Here is an 18,478-nt window from a genome sequence, read left to right as displayed (position 1 = left end):
AAATGTTTGAGATATGGTGAATATTTAAGTTGTATTTGAATATGTTTTATCACAAGGTTGTAGAGAGAAAAAAGTTGGTTAGGTTGGCTAAAATTCATAGGAGGGGAGCCCAACCCATTATTTTACCTGGTTGGAAACAGGTGATTAATGTTCAAACTAATATCCATTATTATTTTTTAATTTTGCAGCTCTGGGTGGGTAAATGTTTTTTAATCACTGATTTTTTTTTCATCTTGTTCTTTGTTATGCTTCCTCTTAGCAATGGCAGCTCAGGGTTTCATGATCATGTCACATATAAGACATTGATATCAAATTAGTTTTGTTTATTCTTAATACTTTTGTTTGGTTGGGTAGTTTTAAGAATTACAATACAAAAGTTTCTGACCTTATATGATATAAAGAGAGCAGCCTTTCAAGATTTTAGATTTCAAATGTGACGTTAGCCTTAGGCATTTAGTGCCCTATTTAGTGTAAGAAAATAAAAAACATAATTAACACAAGCCCTATTCATAGAAATCATGTTGAACAAAACTTTATACTGCCTTATTTAATGGGTAGTTCACATTTAAATGAATTTTTTTTAACAGGTGTCTGTGGGACACATAGGATATAGCATCTACCACCAGGACGACCATTCTATCCAGCCTGAGTTGGATAATAAATGCTGGAAAGCCTTAGCTCACGTGAAGCATTGCTTGCCCTTTTTTTAGAATGTTGTTCGACACCAGAGCCCAGGGTATTTTCCTTCCATCGGACAAGGAAGCAAGGATCCAATAATTTGCATACCAACTACTGCGAACATGCCACAGTCAGACTCGCCATGCAGGTGTTAGGCTCCATGGCATCTGCCAAAGATGTGGTCCCGTCTGCCCAGTTGCCATCTCCTGGATCTCTAGTGAAATATTCTAGACCAGTGGAACTGCACCTCTTTCTCGGGGGTTAGTTCTACTCCCAGTACAAACTTGGTCTTAGTGGTTCAACCCCACATCTCCTGGGGTTCAGATGCCAGCCTTTATGGCTGGAGTGTCAGGTCCTTAACTGAACCACAATAGCCCCTACTGACGCCAGCTTTCATGGCTAGAGGGTCAGGTCCAACGTTAGGTTCTTATCAGAACTGCAGTGGCGTCTCCTGATTACTAATGTCAGCCTTCGCAGCTAGGGAGCTGTCCTCTGCAACAACAATGACACAGGGAGTGTGCTCCATGTCAGAGTCTTCACTCTCTGTATCCTGGAGATAAGAGTGGTGTGTCTAGTTCACGTCCACTGGCAAGACCAGCTCAACCCTGATGGGAAGTCTGCCACATCCTATCCCTACAGGACACATCAGTCATATTTATCCTCAACTCCAACAACTACCCAGGCAATTGGTCTCTAAAACCGGAGATTTTCAAGGACATGGCAGACAGGTGGGATCTACCAGAGGTAGATCTCATGGCCTCCAGTCAAACCCACAGGGTATTGCAGTTCATTTTATGTCACGACCCCTTAGCTTAACAGTCAACGCTCTGACAGCACCATGGAACATAAATCTGGCATACGTGTTTTCACTGTTGCCCCTAATCCCCAGGATTCTCAAGACCATTATTCTTGCAGCTCCTCATTGGCCTGGGAGAGCCTTGTTAACCAATCTGGTGACCCTCATAAGGGCAGCCCCCTTGCCTCTTGCAAAGGTGTCAGACCTTCTCTCTCAGGGACTGTCTGTTACATGAATCACAACACTTATAAGTTTAATGGTATGGCTGTTGAGGTGCTAATTCTCCCCTGTAAACGATTTTCCCCGAAAGCAGTGAAGGCAAGGATGGATGCTTAAAAGCCGGTTTCTTCCAGGATCGTGTCTTGAAAATTTACAGGGAATGGTGTACCACCCAAGGCGCATCCTTTCAGACCTTTTCAGAACCAAGCCACTGCAGAAAAATTTTTAGAGGTGTGACTTTGTCTTACATTCATTTCTTTACAAAATTCAAATGTCAAGGTCTTTGCAGCTTCCAATCTCCATTTTGGCAGGAAGGTTCTTCAGGCTGCGATTGTTTAATAGGCTGAACCTTGCTTTTTCTTTTGTGAATTGGATTGCTTTGGTTTGCCCCATTGGTCCCTGTGTCCCCAGATACCTATTAGAGAAAGGGGGATTTTGTGTTACTCATCGTTAAATCCCTTTCTCTTCTGACATCTGTGGGACACAGGACCACCCTCCCAGGAAGCAGGTCTACTCTGGATTGTTTTCATCTCGATTATAGTTATTCTGGTTCAATAAATTGCTGTAAATTACCACTCTGTTAAACAAAAAGTGAGCAGGAAGTAGTAAGGGGTATAGCAGCAGGGAGGAGGAGTCTTCCTTCAGTGTCCTGCCTTCTGGTGGTGAATGCCATAACCCATAGTCCCTGGGTCCCACAGACTTTTGAAGAAAAAAGGATTAAATGGTGAGTAACAAAAAAATAAATATATCCCTTTGTTAGTATATTGTAGACATTGATATTGATAGGTGATATTCTGTGGCAATTTGTAATTGGTCCTCTTTATTTTTTGTGATTCATTAATAATTTAGCTTTTTTTGTTTGGCAGCTCTCTGGTTGTTACTGTATGTTTTACCCCAGTGGTTTGTATGAAAGTCTGGACGTTGAATATGAGAGGGCCTAAATAGGAAAACAGGCAATAAATAGTAACAGTAAAATTGTTTCACGAAGTGTTTTGGATGCCTCTCTTTAAAAGTTGGAAAAAAGCCATAAGAGGAAGGCAAATAATTATTTTTTTTTTTTTTTTTTTTAAATGAAGACCAATTGACCAATACTCTAACAGTGCTTTCCAGCTTCTGTGGAACCGAGGGCTGGAATTTTTCTGGCCTGTGTGGTGGAGGGACGATAATGGAAGTCAGTTTTGACTTTTTTAAATCACACCAACTTTAAACTGCATCCACTGTTCCCTCTAAGCTGTTAAGCTGGTCATACACGCACCGATAATATTGTACGAAACCTCGTTTTGTACGATATTCAGTGCGTGTATGGCAAGTCAGTGAGGCGACCGATATCGCAGGATGCTGCTGATATCGGTCCACTCGATGGTCGCACGAAAGAACGAAAATCGCCGCGTGTCGCCACCTTTAGCTTGTGCACGTGCACACAGTAAATTGTGGTGTGTAAAAAGAATTTTGTCTGAAAACACATCATTTTCTACTGCGCACACCAGTTTTTTAAAGTGTGTACACGGTTTTAAAAAGTGCACACAAATGAAATTTTTTTATGTACACAGCCAAGAAGAAATTACAGGGAACATTGACCATACCAATGTTAACACAAACATTTTTAAGAGTCTATCCACATTAATGGTGGTAGCACACCAAAAAGACAAATGGTTGGTGCTCACTACAGGAATATCACCTATCACTCATATGTGAAAAAAGTTAATTGAAGGGATACTGTCATGATTTTTATAGTATACTCTGTTTCTAAATTACACTGTTTACATAGCAAATAATTCACTCTACCATTTAAAATTGTATTCTTAAACCAAAAAAATGTTTTTTAGCTGTAATATTGGTGTGTAGGCAGCCATCTCCGTGCATTGTGCCTGAGTCTGAGCTTTTCAGAAACAGCCAGCGCTACACGTTAGAACTGCTTTCAGGTAACCTATTGTTTCTCCTACTCCTATGTAACTGGAGGAGTCCCAAGCTGGACTTGGATTTCTTACTACTGAGTGCTATTCTGATATCTACTGGTTGCTGCTATCTTGCTACCTTCCCATTGTTCTGCTGATCGGCTGCTGGGAACGGGGTGATATCACTCTAAGGGCTCTGGCACACGAGGGAGATTAGTCGCCCACGACAAATCTCCCTTGTGGGCGACTAATCTCCCCAATATGACATCCCACCGGCGGAGATTAGACGGCCGCAACAAGGGAGATTTGTCGTGGTCCAGCTTATCTCCCTCGTGTGCCAGAGCCCTAACTTGCAGCTCAGCAGTAAAGTTTAACTGAAGTTTGTCAGCGCACAGGTCACATGGCTGTGGCACCATGTGAAATTGCAAAATTAAATATAAAAATAGCTGTTTGTGTTTTTGAAAAATGGATTTCAATGCATGATTCAGCTGGAGAAGCTCTATTAACTGATGTGTTTTGAAAAAAACACATTTTCCCATGACAGTATTCCTTTATGTCATATTAAGACATATACTTAAATCCATCTGCCACCTCCTCAACTGTGGGTAGCACAGCAAGCCCAAGCATACACACCTTAGGGGACCCCCTAACAATTATTTCAAATGATAACAAACTTCCAAAACAAACCCCCGCCAGGATCACCTCCCACAGGCAGCATAGGGCAGGCAGTGTTTGGCACACACAGACAGCTTGGGCAGGCAGTGTAGGGAAGGAGACAGGGAAACCTATTGATAATAATTATTAATGAGAGACTGAATGGACACATGCAGATTTACTGCTTAAAGTGAAACTTTATTGCAACCCACACAACACGTTTTGGGCATCACAGGCCCTTTTTCAAGAAAAAGGGCCTGTGATGCCCGAAACATGTCCTGTGGGTTGCAATAAAGTTGCACTTTAAGCAGTAAATCTGCATTTGTCCATTCAGTCTCTCATTAATAATTATTACCAATTATTACTTGGAGGAAGAAATGCATCTGGGTAATTTGTAGATGAAGATCATTGTTAGGATCAAAACTTTGGTATTATGGTAATCTATTTTTTTGTAAAGCTAAACACAAAATGCCTCTTGTGGTTCAAGATGATAACATACTAATGCCAACAGTGCAGATCAGGGTTCCAGAATGAACTGATTCACACAAGTACTCTTCAGTTTCCAGATTCATATACTGTATATTACATCCTGGAATGCTTTGAGCTGAGTTCCCCAGTTTCTCTCTTCTATTGGTTGACATGTGCCAGCTGCTCTTTTCCATTCATTTCTTGTATATGATGACTGTAAGAAGCTACTGAGCTGTAAAAGGCAGATACCTTTCATCTCCAGCTATCCTGCCTAAGACTATAAAGATACTAGATAAAATATATTCTCTCTCTCTGCAGGATTTTACACCTATACAGAAGACCTTTTTGCCCATTAGATACTGCAAATATTTTTTTAATACTTTCCGTGGATGCATTAAACCAGATTGTATGTACCAGCACGTACCATTCCAAAGGGATGAAAAGGTAATATCTTGTTTAAACTATGCAAAAGGGTAGCTCGATACATTAATTGTGCTATACATTTCATAAGTTTTAGAGCTTTAGTCACCCTAATTTTCTTAAAGGGGCTGTCTACCTTTGAGTTAACTTTTAATATGATGTAGAGAGTAATAATCTGAGACAATTTGCAATTGGTCTTCAGTTTTAATTTGTAGTTTTTTTAAGAATTTCAGTTTTATTCAGCAGCTCTCCAGCTTGGAGTTTCAGAAACTATTGGGTTGCTAGAATTCAAATTACATTAGCGATCAGAGTGTGGTTTGATTGAAAGGCTGATATATTAGTAGGAGAGAACCTAAATAAAAAAAAAAAAAAAAATAATGTAAAGTGACTAACATTTAAACTGCCTCGCAGAACAATAGTTTTTTTGGCTGCTGGGGTTAGTGACCCCCATTTGAAGGCTGCAAAGATTTAGAAGAAGGCAAATAATTCAAAAACTATGAAAAACAAATAACGTAGACTAATTGATGTTTTCTATATCATACTAAAAGTGAAGCACCCCTTTAAAGTAAAACGTCTACATTAGTTAAATCTCACATTGTAACTTAAAGGGAAATTCGTTCACCTGTAAGAATGTAGATATGCAGTAGTGGATGTTTTTTTTTTTAAACAATATCATTCATTTATTTCCTTACATATAGGGGTATATTTATCAAGCGGTGTAAAAAGTGGAATGAAGCTTTACCGATGATGTTGCCCCGAGCAAACAATCAGCAATTAGATTTGGAAACCAAAGCAAAGGTCTGATTGGCTACTATGAGAAACATCACTGGTAATGTTTTACTCCACTTTTTACACCGTATAATAAAAAATACTCCATAGTGTACTAGGAAGACAAACATAGCAGACATTCATTACCTTGTGCCCCAAGTTGTTGTTAGAGTACAACTTCCTATATACTTTTACCTTGATAATGTAGTAATGAAGAATTTGTGGAGTTGTACATGGTGCTGTATTTCCGAGCTATGAGTTCCCTAGAGACCGAGCTATGAGTTCCCCTTTAAGGATAAATTATTTTCCTGTACCAAGAAAGAGTTTGATCAAATTGTTGAAAAGGGCCTATTAATGAAAATTTTAAAATAAGCCCCCGGCCACACCGATGTATTACACCTAACTGTTGATCAAAATCTGAACCTTCCCTAAATCTTGAAAGGAGCAGTTGAGTATAAAAATGGGGAAAATAGATTAAGCAAAAAAAAACAAACCAAAATGTTTTCAATATAGTTAGCCAAAAATGTAATCTATAAAGGCTGGAGTGAGCAGATGTCTAACATAATGGCCAGAACACTGCTTCCTTCTCTAAGCTGTTAGCAGTTAGTCACTGACAAACTAAGGTTAGAGAGCTGAAAGCAGGCAGTAGAGTTCTGGCTATTATGTTAGACATCTGCCCACTCCAGCCTAACTATATTGCAGATACGTATCCATTTTACCCAGTTTCATTTTTACACTGAACTGTTCCTTTAAAAGCTACCCTTTGGTAAAATGAAATGATTGGTCAAGGTTTTTTTTGTTTGTTCTTTGTGAGTGAAGTAGAGAGCGACAAATGTAGCAGGAGCAGTAAGCATTTTGAGAGGTGCTGTGAGAGTGTAAGACATTAGGGATGTAGAGCAGTTAAGTACTAATGAATTTTCCACGTTTTAGCTTTAATTTTTAATATTGTAATGACACTTAACCCTTTACATGCCAGTCAATATAGAATGTACATTAAAGACAAAATGCCAGTGTTTTGGATCCTGTGTTTACAGGTTTCATTTTTTTCTATGCCGTTCTTCTAGTATATGGTGTGGCAAGATCAAAAGGTACGGAAAAGTTTGTACACAGAAGGCTTATGTTATGGTGTTTTTTTGTGTGTTTGGCCTTGAAGAAGCTGCCAGTACCTCTGGACAAAAGCTTAATTTTCACTTTCCGCAGGCCACATTTGGTACCTAAAAATACCATTCCAAAAAATTATAATTTTGAGCATTGCAAGCTGAATAGGGCCATAAGCAGTACAACTCCCCAAGATTCTGCATATTCTGTACTCGAGTATAAATATACTAAATGCCACCATAAGTAATCCTCTGTAGTAAGCATGATTCTATAGAAAATCTTGAAGATATGTGGGTCCTTTGAAATAAATAAATATATTAGATCTAAACCTCTGCTGTTACAGAAAATTAGGGATGCACCAAATCCTGGATTTGGTTCGGTATTTGGCCTTTTTCAGCAGGGTTTGGATTCGGGCAAATCTACGGTCCTGGCCGAACTGGATTGTAGTTAGTATATGCTAATTAGGATTTGGAAGGGTTAAATGTCCGTGAGAAGAATGGGAGTGAAAATTTTTTCGCTGTGTGCGCACCGACATTTAACCCTGCCTGATCCTAATTAGCATGTGCTAATTTGGTGCATCCCTACAGAAAATAGCACAACAGTAGTACTATTCTAAAATATAAAGGCATTAAAGTACATGTTAATGGGAAGAAAATTATACAACAACAGTATACTTTTAATCACAGTTGGATACCCAGAGATTTCCAAAGACCCCCAGCAGAACTTTGTCGGCGTATTCCAGTTCTGTCTTTTTTTTTTGTATTTAGAGCTATAAAACACAAAAACTCTGGCAGGTCTTGAAAGCTCAGGTTCTCCAGAAAAAAACTATGCATATTTTTCCTACCTAAACTAAAACCCCCTCCCCAGGCCCCTAAAATGAGAGAGCGCAAAATGTTCAAAAAAAATCTGGCAAGTAACAAATATGAAACACTGCTGGCTTTTAAAGGGTTAAAGCCTCATGAATATAAACACCTACAGTGGGGCTTAAAAAGTTTGTGAACCCTTTAAAACTTTCTATGTTTTTATGATTGTGACCTAAAACAAAATCTGATTTTCAGATGTAGATGAAGAAAACTTAGTTAAACAAAAAATATTGTATTTAATCATGTTTTTATTGGGGAAAAAAAAATATCCCAAAAAAAACTTTCAAGCACCACTGTTCATATCACTGTGTTCTTCATAAAATAGATATGTTTAGCCACTTTCAGCATGCAAATTCATTTTATAATTTCTCCTTGATCTATAGGTGTGCATGGAGGTGATTCACAAACTTGTGAATGAAAATCACACAACATTATTAAAACGTGCTGGTATGTATTTTATTTCATGCGACATTCATATGAATAACATGTATGGGGATACAAAAAAGGTTGTTCTGAGTCAATTTACTATTGTTCTTCATTTTATTTATTTTTTTCAGCAGCCCTCCAGTTTGCAATTTCATATCTTGTTGGTCAGTGGGTCAGGGGTCAGTTTACCCTAGCAACCAATAAGTGGGTTTAATGGACTAGACCAGTGCTGTCCAACTTCTACGGTGCCGAGGGCCGAAATTTCTCTAGCGTACTTGGTGGAGGGCCGCTAATAGAAGCCAGTTTTGACCACTCCCCTTTTTGAAACCACACCCACTTGAAACCACACCTATTTTATCACAATGGTGGTAGCACAGCAAAATCCCAAATGCTTGGTCCTTACTGTGGGGATATCAACCATCATTCATATGTGAAAGAATTATGTCATATTAAGATATACCCTTAAATTCCATATGCCTCCTCCTCCACTGTGGATAGCAGAGCAACCCCCAGTACATAATTACACACCTTTGGGACCATTTAATGGCTATTTCCAACTGCTAACAAACTCCCAGAACAAACCCCTGGCAAGTTCACCTCCCACAAGCAGCATAGGGCAAGCAGAGTATGGCACACACAGGCAGCACTCTCCTGTCCTATGCTGTCTGTGTGTGCCATACTCTGCCTGTCCTACCCTGCCTGTGTGTGCCATACTCTGCCTTCCCTATGCTGCCTCTGTGTGCCATACTCTGCCTGTGTGTGCCATACTCTGCCTGCCCTACCCTGACTGTGTGTGCCATACTCTGCCTGCCCTACCCTTCCTGTGTGTGCCATCCCCTCCCTGACCTATGCTGCCTGTGTGTGCCATACTCTACCTGCCCTATGCTGGCTGTATGTGCCATACTCTGCCTACATTACCTATGTCTGAGGTGTGAAGAAGTGAACAATGTGAGTGATTACAGTATGAGCCTGAGGTGTGAACACTGCAGGGGGTGAACAATGCAGGTATTAAAAGGTGTGAAAAACACAGGGGATTACATTTTTAAACAATACAGATGGATTACAGCCTGAATCTGAGGTGAGAACCATGCAGGGGGCCAGTTAATCTCAGTACTGATACCATTTAATGCTTACTCAAAGGCAAGCCATCAAAGCAGCCAGACAGGTGGGGGGCCACACAGAGGGGGGTCACGGGCCGCATGCGGCCCGCGGGCCGCCAGTTGGATAGCACTGGACTAGACTATTATACACGGTTAAGTGATAAATAGTAATAGTAGCCTTACAGAGCAATAGTGTTTTGGCTGCTGGGGCCCATGTAAAAGATATGAAGTCAGAAGTAAAGATTTCTCCACATAGCACTTTCTATAACATGCTAAACATAAACTTAAACCCCTTTAATGATAAAATATGAATAAAAAATTGGTACATGGTCATAAAACCTTTATTTACACCCGGACCCAGTGCTAAGGGACTGTTTACAAACATTTGTTACAGAAATTTGTAAAAATTGGTCTGACCACTCAAAAGGTATTGTATTTTTTTTCTGGCACCAGCTGAACACACACTGTTTTGTCATTTTTTTGGACATTTTGGATTTCATTAAAAAGAAAGATTTTTTTTTTTTTCTTTAGTCTAATGAAAGAAAAAAGGGGGGGTTCTATAATATTTTGACACTTTTTCATCTCAAAAATTATGTGTTAGTATTTCCTAAAATATTTTTAAAAGGGTACATCTGGGGCAGAGCCAACAAGGCAACCTGCATTTTACAAGAGCTCCTCCTTACTTACCAGAAAAATACAAGTGGCATCCAATGTCAAGCCTAAAAATCTCCCTCCGGTTGTGAGGTAACAAAAGAAGATAAGCTTGCACACAAAACCTCACCTCAAGTTGTGCTGGCTCTTTGCTATACTCCTGGAGTTCGCATACACCCCAACTCTTCACTTGGTTGGGGAAAGGGCAAAGACTGCCTCATCTGCGCCATCCAGAGTGCAAGATACCAACAGAAACCTAGTCTGGTGCAACTACTGTTACCTGGCTTGTGAGAACTGTTGCCCCTGAGTGAAAGGATTGCAGCCCGCAGGCTGCCATTTTGAGGAGGCATAGACTTGTTCAGACCTGCATGGTGTAACACCGATACAGCACATCTCAGACCACATTGCATCACCATGCATCGCCCATAATAGGAGCTGTGCTGTCCTTACAGATAGGTGCGCCACTTCTGACTTCATATCTGAAATGGGTGAAACACCACGTGGCAGCCTTTCAGCTTGGCGGGCTGAACGTACTACAAGCCAAACACCATGGTTTGCAGGGTAAAGTAATGATTCTGCAGAGAGGAATGTTTTCAATACCAGCATTCTTACCCTAAAATGTTAGCACTAAGGCTTGTGCCTGGACTGGGGAAAATGTTAATCTCCTGCAAAACTTACCATAACTAAACCACCCTCAGCAACTGCACTTGGCCACCTGGGACACTATGCAAGGGGCCCACTCCCATCCCTTTGACCTCATTTTCTGAGGCTGTGTATGTTATCCCTGGTTATTCTGCTCCTACTGCATAGTTCAGGAGTTTAAGTGCATACACTTTATAGAGCATGGGTAACACTAAGGGGACTGTATACCAGACCCAAAGGACAGATACTGTTACTGTTGAAGCTACAGGAAATGGAACCACCTCCCCTCTACTGCCACTGGGGCAGGGCTTTTCTTTAATCCCCACTCTACGAATCTGGACCTCTGCAGGCTATTCCAGCCCAACTGGCCTTTTATACAGCAACACTCAAGAGTCCCATTAACCTAAAAGTAAAGGATTTTTTTTTCTCCTTCTGTTTTATTTCTTCCCTTATGTCTGATGGGTGTCACATTTTCCTACTAGACTGTTATTACCTCATCCACAAAGACCATATATTACCAGAAACACCATAACAAACACTACAACAGCTACTTATTAGAGTCGACTAGCAACATTCTGTCCAAAGTGCCACAAAATGCTGACGGTCAACTCTTTGGGGACAAACCCTACCTGCTGTAGCCTTCTGGCTCCTATCTCCCCTAGACTGAATAACAAAGACTCTGCAGACAGCTGGAAACCTACATAATAAAAAGGCCAGCAATGCCTGGTAACTCCGCTGCACAGAACAAAATTGTGACACTATCTGGAAAGTCTGGAGACTTCCCACCTATACCTACCACCCCCCTCCCTTTTTTTTCATTTTGTTTTTTGCTTGATTTTTGTTTTTTGATAATTTAACTTTGAATGCCCATAAATTTATTGCATTATCATGTGTTACCACTGATTATACAGGCTTTTAGAAATAGCAGCTCTCCAGGTACAGGGCCATATGATAATATTGCAAGACTTCTAAGCCTCGACTCCCAGGCAGCAAGGGAACACTTGGGTTTACCCTCAGAAAATCAGCAATACAGTGAAGGAATGAAAGAAAAAAAAATATATATAATATATATAGTATATATATATTACATTACAAATATGTATGTTGGTATAGTAGTGTGTGTGGTTAACATTTAGGTTTGGCAGGCAGTAGCATGTGAGGTAGGGCCAAAATAACATACACTTAGTAGTTGTCTGTCTTTCTTTGACAAATACTCCTACTGAGGCTTATTGATTGGGGATTATTTTTTGTCATATACATGCTTTTCACAGTCTGTCAAAGCCAATAGTAAAGCACAAACTCACAAGTGCAGGAGGTCCTTAGAATCTACTTTGCTAGGATAGTTATAGGATCCATTATCCAGGAACCCATTATACAGAAGATTCCAAAGTATGCTAAGGCCATCTTACATAGACCCCTTTTGAAGCAAATCTAATTTTAAACACATTTCCCTTCTCTGTGGTAATACAAAAGTGCTTGGTGATGGCAACCAAGCTGCATGAATCCATATTCCTAACCCTATTAGCTATTAGCATGCTTAAATTATGGAAATCCAAATGACAGAACGACCCCTTATTCATAAAATACCAGGTCCCAAGCTTTCTGGATAATTGGTCCTATATCTGTATTTAAAGGACCTTTTTGCCATAGATTATAGGTTATAGATTCTGTTCGGTTGCACACACAGCCTTAATGGACCAGTAAGATGTGTTCTTGTGAAAACCTTTTATATGATGCAGACGTACTTCTCCTTTTTATTGTTTTTATTATTGTAGTGCATATGCTATTACCGGTTGTGTTCTCATCTGGGGACACCTGGTTTGTTGTATTCATGATCTGCCCAAATAAGCCCTAAGAAAATGGTTACTGGTATTACAGGTAGGGGATCTGTTATCTGGAAACCTGTTGTCTAGAAACCTCCAAATTACAGGAAGGTTATCTTCCATAGATTCTATCATCATTAAATCATTCACATTTTTAAAAAATATTTCCCTTTTCTCTGTAATAATAAAACAGTACCTCATATTTGATCCCAACTAAGATGTGATTAGTCCTTTCTGGAGGCAAAACAATTATTTTGGGTTTATTTAATGTTTAAATTATTTTTAGCTGACTCAAGGTATGGAGATCCAAATTATGGAAAGATTCCTTATTCGGAAAACTCAGGGTCCCGAGTATTCTGCATAACAGTTCCCATACACGTATTAACAAAAACAAATGATGCTTTCTAAAAACGATGCAGGTTTTTTGTTTCATTAAGAGTGTACATGCATTTAGAGCATTTTACTTTTTTTTTTTACAGGCTAATAAAATAAATGCCTGGTTTTGCCAGAGGTTGAATATATGTAAATATGTATACTTTCATATACATAGGAGAATTCTTTAATAAAAGTTAAATCAATATATACATTTAATTTTTAAAAATTAGAAATGCCATTCCTCAGATATCTGGCCCTGATGATGGCATAGTAACAATTACTAAATACAAACACTATCCATTTAACAGTAATATACATTAGCATTATCAAGCATGCAGCCTGCAGGGTCAAAGAAATCAGTTGTATTTTGTTGTATAAAACTGATCAATAGCTGCAGGATCCAAAGGTTGAATGTCTTTGGTTGATGGGTAGCTGAGAAGTTTAAAGAATAGTAAAAATGTAGAAATAAAACAATAAAGGAATGTATTTCTAGTATTTTGTTATAATGCTGTATTATATTATCATTGTAGATACCACAGAAATTAATGGCTTTTTTCTTTAATAATATACCAGTTTGGATATTTACTGCCTACTACAGAATGTATATGCCTGGTGTTCATTATGACTCAAATCTGCTGACCAAAATGCTCCGTGCCTTGTATGTTCGTCAGATGTGGGGAGATGTATTTCAGTTGTTGGAAACTGGTGCCAATGTCAAAATATTGGTAAGTTAATTTCAGATGTCATTACATGAACGTTCTCAATCCCTGTCAGTTGCAAGCTACTTGAAATGATCCTGCATTTGAGTATATGTTCTTTTGCCGTAAATTCAGACCTACTTTATGGGACCCATAATTAAAGGGGAGATATGGTGAAAATGAAAATTTTATATAAGCTTCACCATACTGAAATAAGTAACTGATTTATTTCAGTATGATGAAGCTTATAATATATTTTCATTTTCGCCTTACTTTTCCTTTAAGGTGGTCAAATCAAATGATCTGATCATTTGATTTTTTGGATGAGCTGAGTATTATCAACCATGCTTTAATATGTTGTCCATAGCAAAAAAAAAAAAAAACAAATTTAATCATATTTTCTAGAACTATGCACAAATTACTGAATCTTCCTCAAAAGAGTTGGCCAAGTACTGAATTAGAATTTTAATCAGTATATTAAAATATGAGGAAAATGTAAAAATCATAATCTGTGAACAAATCTGTAGCAAATCCAGGTCCTCAGGCCCTAGTGTTGCAAAACACCACCATCCCACTCTTCCCTCTGGGGGTCACATCACTAGTGTAAATAGTCACACAGTTTATTAACAATTCAGCTTGTATAAGGGTAACGTATTGGTTTTTGAACTGCTGATTGAGTTTACTTTTTACATTTAGGGCCTCCCTATTTTTAGGGGTCGACAGGGAAGGGAACGCCCCTTTGGTGTGTCACTGAAGTATTACATGGTTTGCAACTAATAAAATAGCAGGGTTCATCTCGCTTAAATAAGTCCTGTTGTGCCAATATTTCTCTTATTTCTTCCCCACTGTTTCTCTGCTGATTATCTCATTAGAATGTTCTGTGATCATTATTCCTTATCACTTAAGCATTTTCCCTGTTTTGCATGGCAAACAGACAAGTTGGAGTTTGACACCACGCTGTCAGGGGGCAAACACAGCAGGAATATAAACGCTGTTGGGGCTCATCAGGTCACTTCTACCTCTGGAACTCTCTGGGAGACTTTAGAGAGGTTGTCTACCTTTGAGTTAACTTTTAGTAGTATGTAGAGAATAATAATCTGAGACAATTTGCAATTGGTCTTTTTTTATTTGTAGTTTTGTAAGTATTTCAGTTTTTGTTCAGCATCTCTCCAGCATGGAGTTTCAGCAGCTATTTGGTTGCTGGGATGCAAATTACCTTAGAAACCAGGGTGTAGTTTGAATGAAAACTGATTTCTGAATGGGAGATGATGAGAATAGAAAAATAAGTAATATTGACAATAACAATTAAAGTGTAGCTTCACAGAGCAAATAGAAGAGGCAAACAATTCAAGAACTATGAAAAGCAGATAATGAAGACTAATGGAAAAGTTGCTTAGAATCTGCCTTTCTATAACATACTAAAATTTAACTTAAAGGTGAACCGCCCCTTTAAAGGCTGTTAGCTAGCCCTGTATCCAAATGTCCAGGTCAAGTTACTAATCCTAGCAGACCCAAGTAACTCTTCAAGAGCAGCACTTAACATTCTGCAAACAAAGAATCAGAATCCACACCAATAGTACAGGTATGGGACCTGTTATCCAGAATTCTTGGGACCTAGGGTATTCCGAATAAGGGATCTTTCTGTAATTTGGATCTCCATAATGTTTCTGCTAAAAATCATAATTATCGAATAAACCCAATAGGCTTGTATTGCCTCCAATAAGGATTAATTATATCTTAGATGGGATCAAGTACAAGGTACTGTTATATTATTACAGAGAAAAAGGAAATAGTTTTTAAATATTAGAATTATTTGCTCATAATGGAATCTATGGGAGATGGGCTTTGTGTAATTCTGGATAATGGGTTTCTGGATAAGGGAACCCATACCTGTAATATAATAAGTGTACATAATAGTTTATATATTGAGTAATAAATCAAGTGAGTGTCACTGTCAAGTTTTCTAAGGGAGAAGGAAAAATAATGTGGCACAAAAAGGTAAACATTGATTAATTTTATGATTATTTTATTTTTCAGTGGATTTCCCAACTACTTGTAGCTGTTTTACATTATTGGGATCACTACAAATGTAGGAACATTTGTCCAAATAATGAATTTTGACAAACTATAAGTCATTCCTGCAAAAGTTATTATTGTGGCTGAGCTCTTAGAGAGAAAGTACAGATGGAATCATCTAAAACTAGCCATACTAAGACTGATATAAGCTTCCAACTCAGCCTGGCCAGTCTGCTCGTTGTTGGCCTGTGTATGGGGCCTTCCTAACAGCCTGTCTGACCAATATCTAGCAGAAAATCTCCCTGTCTGCCAAGAGGTGCATCGATCTGTTGATGAGATCATTTTTTTTTTTTTTTTTAATAGAAGGGTCTTCATAGACCTACAATTACGAAGCTATGAGCGAGATCTGGCCCAGTATGAGGTGGACCAGAATTGGACAGGCAAACAGATCTTTATATTCCCAGCTTTGCTACTATACATGCAAAGGTTAATGTGCATATATAAGTAACTAAATTTGGTATATTTTAGCAATGTCCCTATGTATCCACTTGTTTCTTAAGAGCTGATGTTATAACATTTGCATATTATTGACTCTTGTTACAGCCCTCCTCTGAAATGCTTATCAGGTTATTTGAAAATATTGGCTCTACGGGATTAACAGCAGCTGTACCTAGTTTAGTGGATGTATTCTGCAAGGTATGGCTCTTATTTAAGATAATTTATTCTGTTATATTTTTTTAATTGAAATGTACCAGGTATACAACATAAGATGAAATGCAGTTATGTAAAAGGAGACATTTTATATAAAGTTCATATTCAGTTATAATATTCATTGGGAGGAGCCAGCAGAGCAGGAACAGACTGCCTCTGACATTGCAGAGCCCCGCCCACCCTATGCATATGCACTGCACTTTAAGTAGCTATTGCTCTGTTACTGAAGTCTGTCAGGGCCAGCGGCCCCAGCCACATACTGAAGAGTCTAAGCCGGAAGTTTGCAAAAGGGCTGGGTATAGCACAGTTTTAAAGCAGTTATGGACATATTTTGGGAGGGCGGGGGGAGAGGAGCGAGCAGAGCAGGAACAGACTGCCTGTGACATTGCAAACCCCCGTCCACCCTGTGCTTATGCACTGCACTTTAAGTAGCTAATTGCTCTGTTACTGAAGTCAATCAGGGCCAGGGGCCCCAGCCACATACTGAAGAGTCTAAACCGGAAGCTAGCAAAAGGGTTGGGTAGAGCACACTTTTAAAGCAGTTATGGACATATTTGAACCCAAAGGTATTAAAATAAAATCACTTCTATTTTACATTATTTTACATGGTTTAGTGCATTGTAAAAATGTATGGTATACGTCCCCTTTAAAGGGGTTGTTCACCTTTAAATTCACAATGATGTAGACAATTATGAGAATATTTGCAATTGGTTTTCATTTTTTATTTATATATGGTTTAAAGTTATTTCTCTTCAGTTTGAAATTTTAGCAGCTATCTGGTTGCTAGGGCCTTATTTATCCTCACAACCAGGCAGTGGTTTGAGAGACTGGAATATGAATAGAAGAGAGAGTCTGAATAAAAAGTAATCATATAACTGCAAGTTCACAGAGCAATAGTTTTTGGCTGTTGGTGTCAGTGACCCCCATTCAAAAGCTCAAAAGATGTAGAAGTTGGAGGCAAATAATTTGAAAACTATAAAAAAATAAATACTTACCAATTGCAAAGTGCTAGGAATAGGACAGTCTATAATATGCTAAAAGGTGGCGTTAAGGTGAACCACCCTTTTTAATTAGACACCCTAGCCTACACTGAACTCTTCTTGGAAGGCTTTTCTCTAGGTATTGTAACATTGTTGGTGGGATTTGTTTCCATTTAGCCATAACATTAATTAGATTGGGGTTGTTTTCTCTGGAAAAGAAGCAGACATTATTACTCTGTACAAGTACATTAGTGGGGGATTATAGGCAGTTGGGGGATGTTCTTTTTCCCCATAAAAAGGATCAACGCACCAGAGGTCACCCCTTTAGATTAGAGGAACTTCCATTTGAAGCAGCGTAGGGGGTTTTTCACGGTGAGGGCAGTGAGGTTGTGGAATGCCCTTCCTAGTGATGTGGTAATGGCAGATTCTGTTAATGCCTTTAAGAGGGGCCTGGATGAGTTCTTGAACAAGCATAGTATCCAAGGCTATTGTGATACTAAAATCTACAGTTAGTATTAATAGTTGTGTATATATATAGTTCATGTATGTGAGTGTATAGATTGGTAATTATAGGTTGTGTGTGCCGGGTTTACTTGGAAGGGTTGAACATGATGCACTCTGACCTGAGCAGAATAAATGTGCGCACAAGTTCAGAATGCAAGCATGAAAGAATTTTTTTTGCACACACATAGCTGAGAGGGAATTAGAAGGAACATTAAATATAGGCATTATTTATTTTACCAGTAAAGTCAAAGCTTTGTTTGACATTTTGTAGTCAACCTGACATTTTATTCATGCTTTACGTAAATATATTATATATTTTTCCCCAACATTTTGACTTCCTTTAAAATTTTCTCTATGAAATTCTGTAATTAATATGTTTGGTTTTTGATCACTTCAGTGTATGTTGATTTGCTGGTAGAATTTAAACCGCCCAGTGTGTATATGTATTTGTTAGACAAATTTTTATTTGTAAGTAAACATTTATAAAAACATTACTGTGCTACTGTCCTACAGCTTGTGGAGGCTGGAATGATGATGAAGCCAGAGCAAATCAACATGTTAATAACAACACTGAATAATCTCCAGGCAACAAAAAATTATATCAGTGTCATTTTAGACATAAAAACAAGGTGAGAATATTGGTTATAAATTGTATAAAACTGGCAAATCTATCTTTATGTAATGTATGGATAT

General features: G+C 38.5%; 1 protein-coding gene across 5 annotated transcripts in view; it reads left to right on the top strand.

The window, feature by feature from the left end:
• Positions 1 to 18,478, top strand: part of topaz1 (testis and ovary specific PAZ domain containing 1) — a 62,242-nt gene that overhangs the window by 26,420 nt on the left and 17,344 nt on the right. For all 5 annotated transcript variants that reach the window (XM_031903276.1, XM_031903275.1, XM_018094575.2 and 2 more), the window contains 5 exon segments: positions 5,029 to 5,154; positions 8,243 to 8,306; positions 13,450 to 13,601; positions 16,194 to 16,286; positions 18,299 to 18,414. In XM_031903276.1, coding sequence (XP_031759136.1) covers positions 5,029 to 5,154; positions 8,243 to 8,306; positions 13,450 to 13,601; positions 16,194 to 16,286; positions 18,299 to 18,414 — 551 coding nt within the window.

The sequence above is a fragment of the Xenopus tropicalis genome, chromosome 6 (genome assembly GCF_000004195.4).
Source record: "Xenopus tropicalis strain Nigerian chromosome 6, UCB_Xtro_10.0, whole genome shotgun sequence".
In the NCBI taxonomy this organism is placed as follows: Eukaryota; Metazoa; Chordata; class Amphibia; order Anura; family Pipidae; genus Xenopus; species Xenopus tropicalis.
The sequence above is the reverse complement of the archived record's forward strand: the minus strand, read 5'-3'. Positions and strand labels throughout refer to the sequence as shown.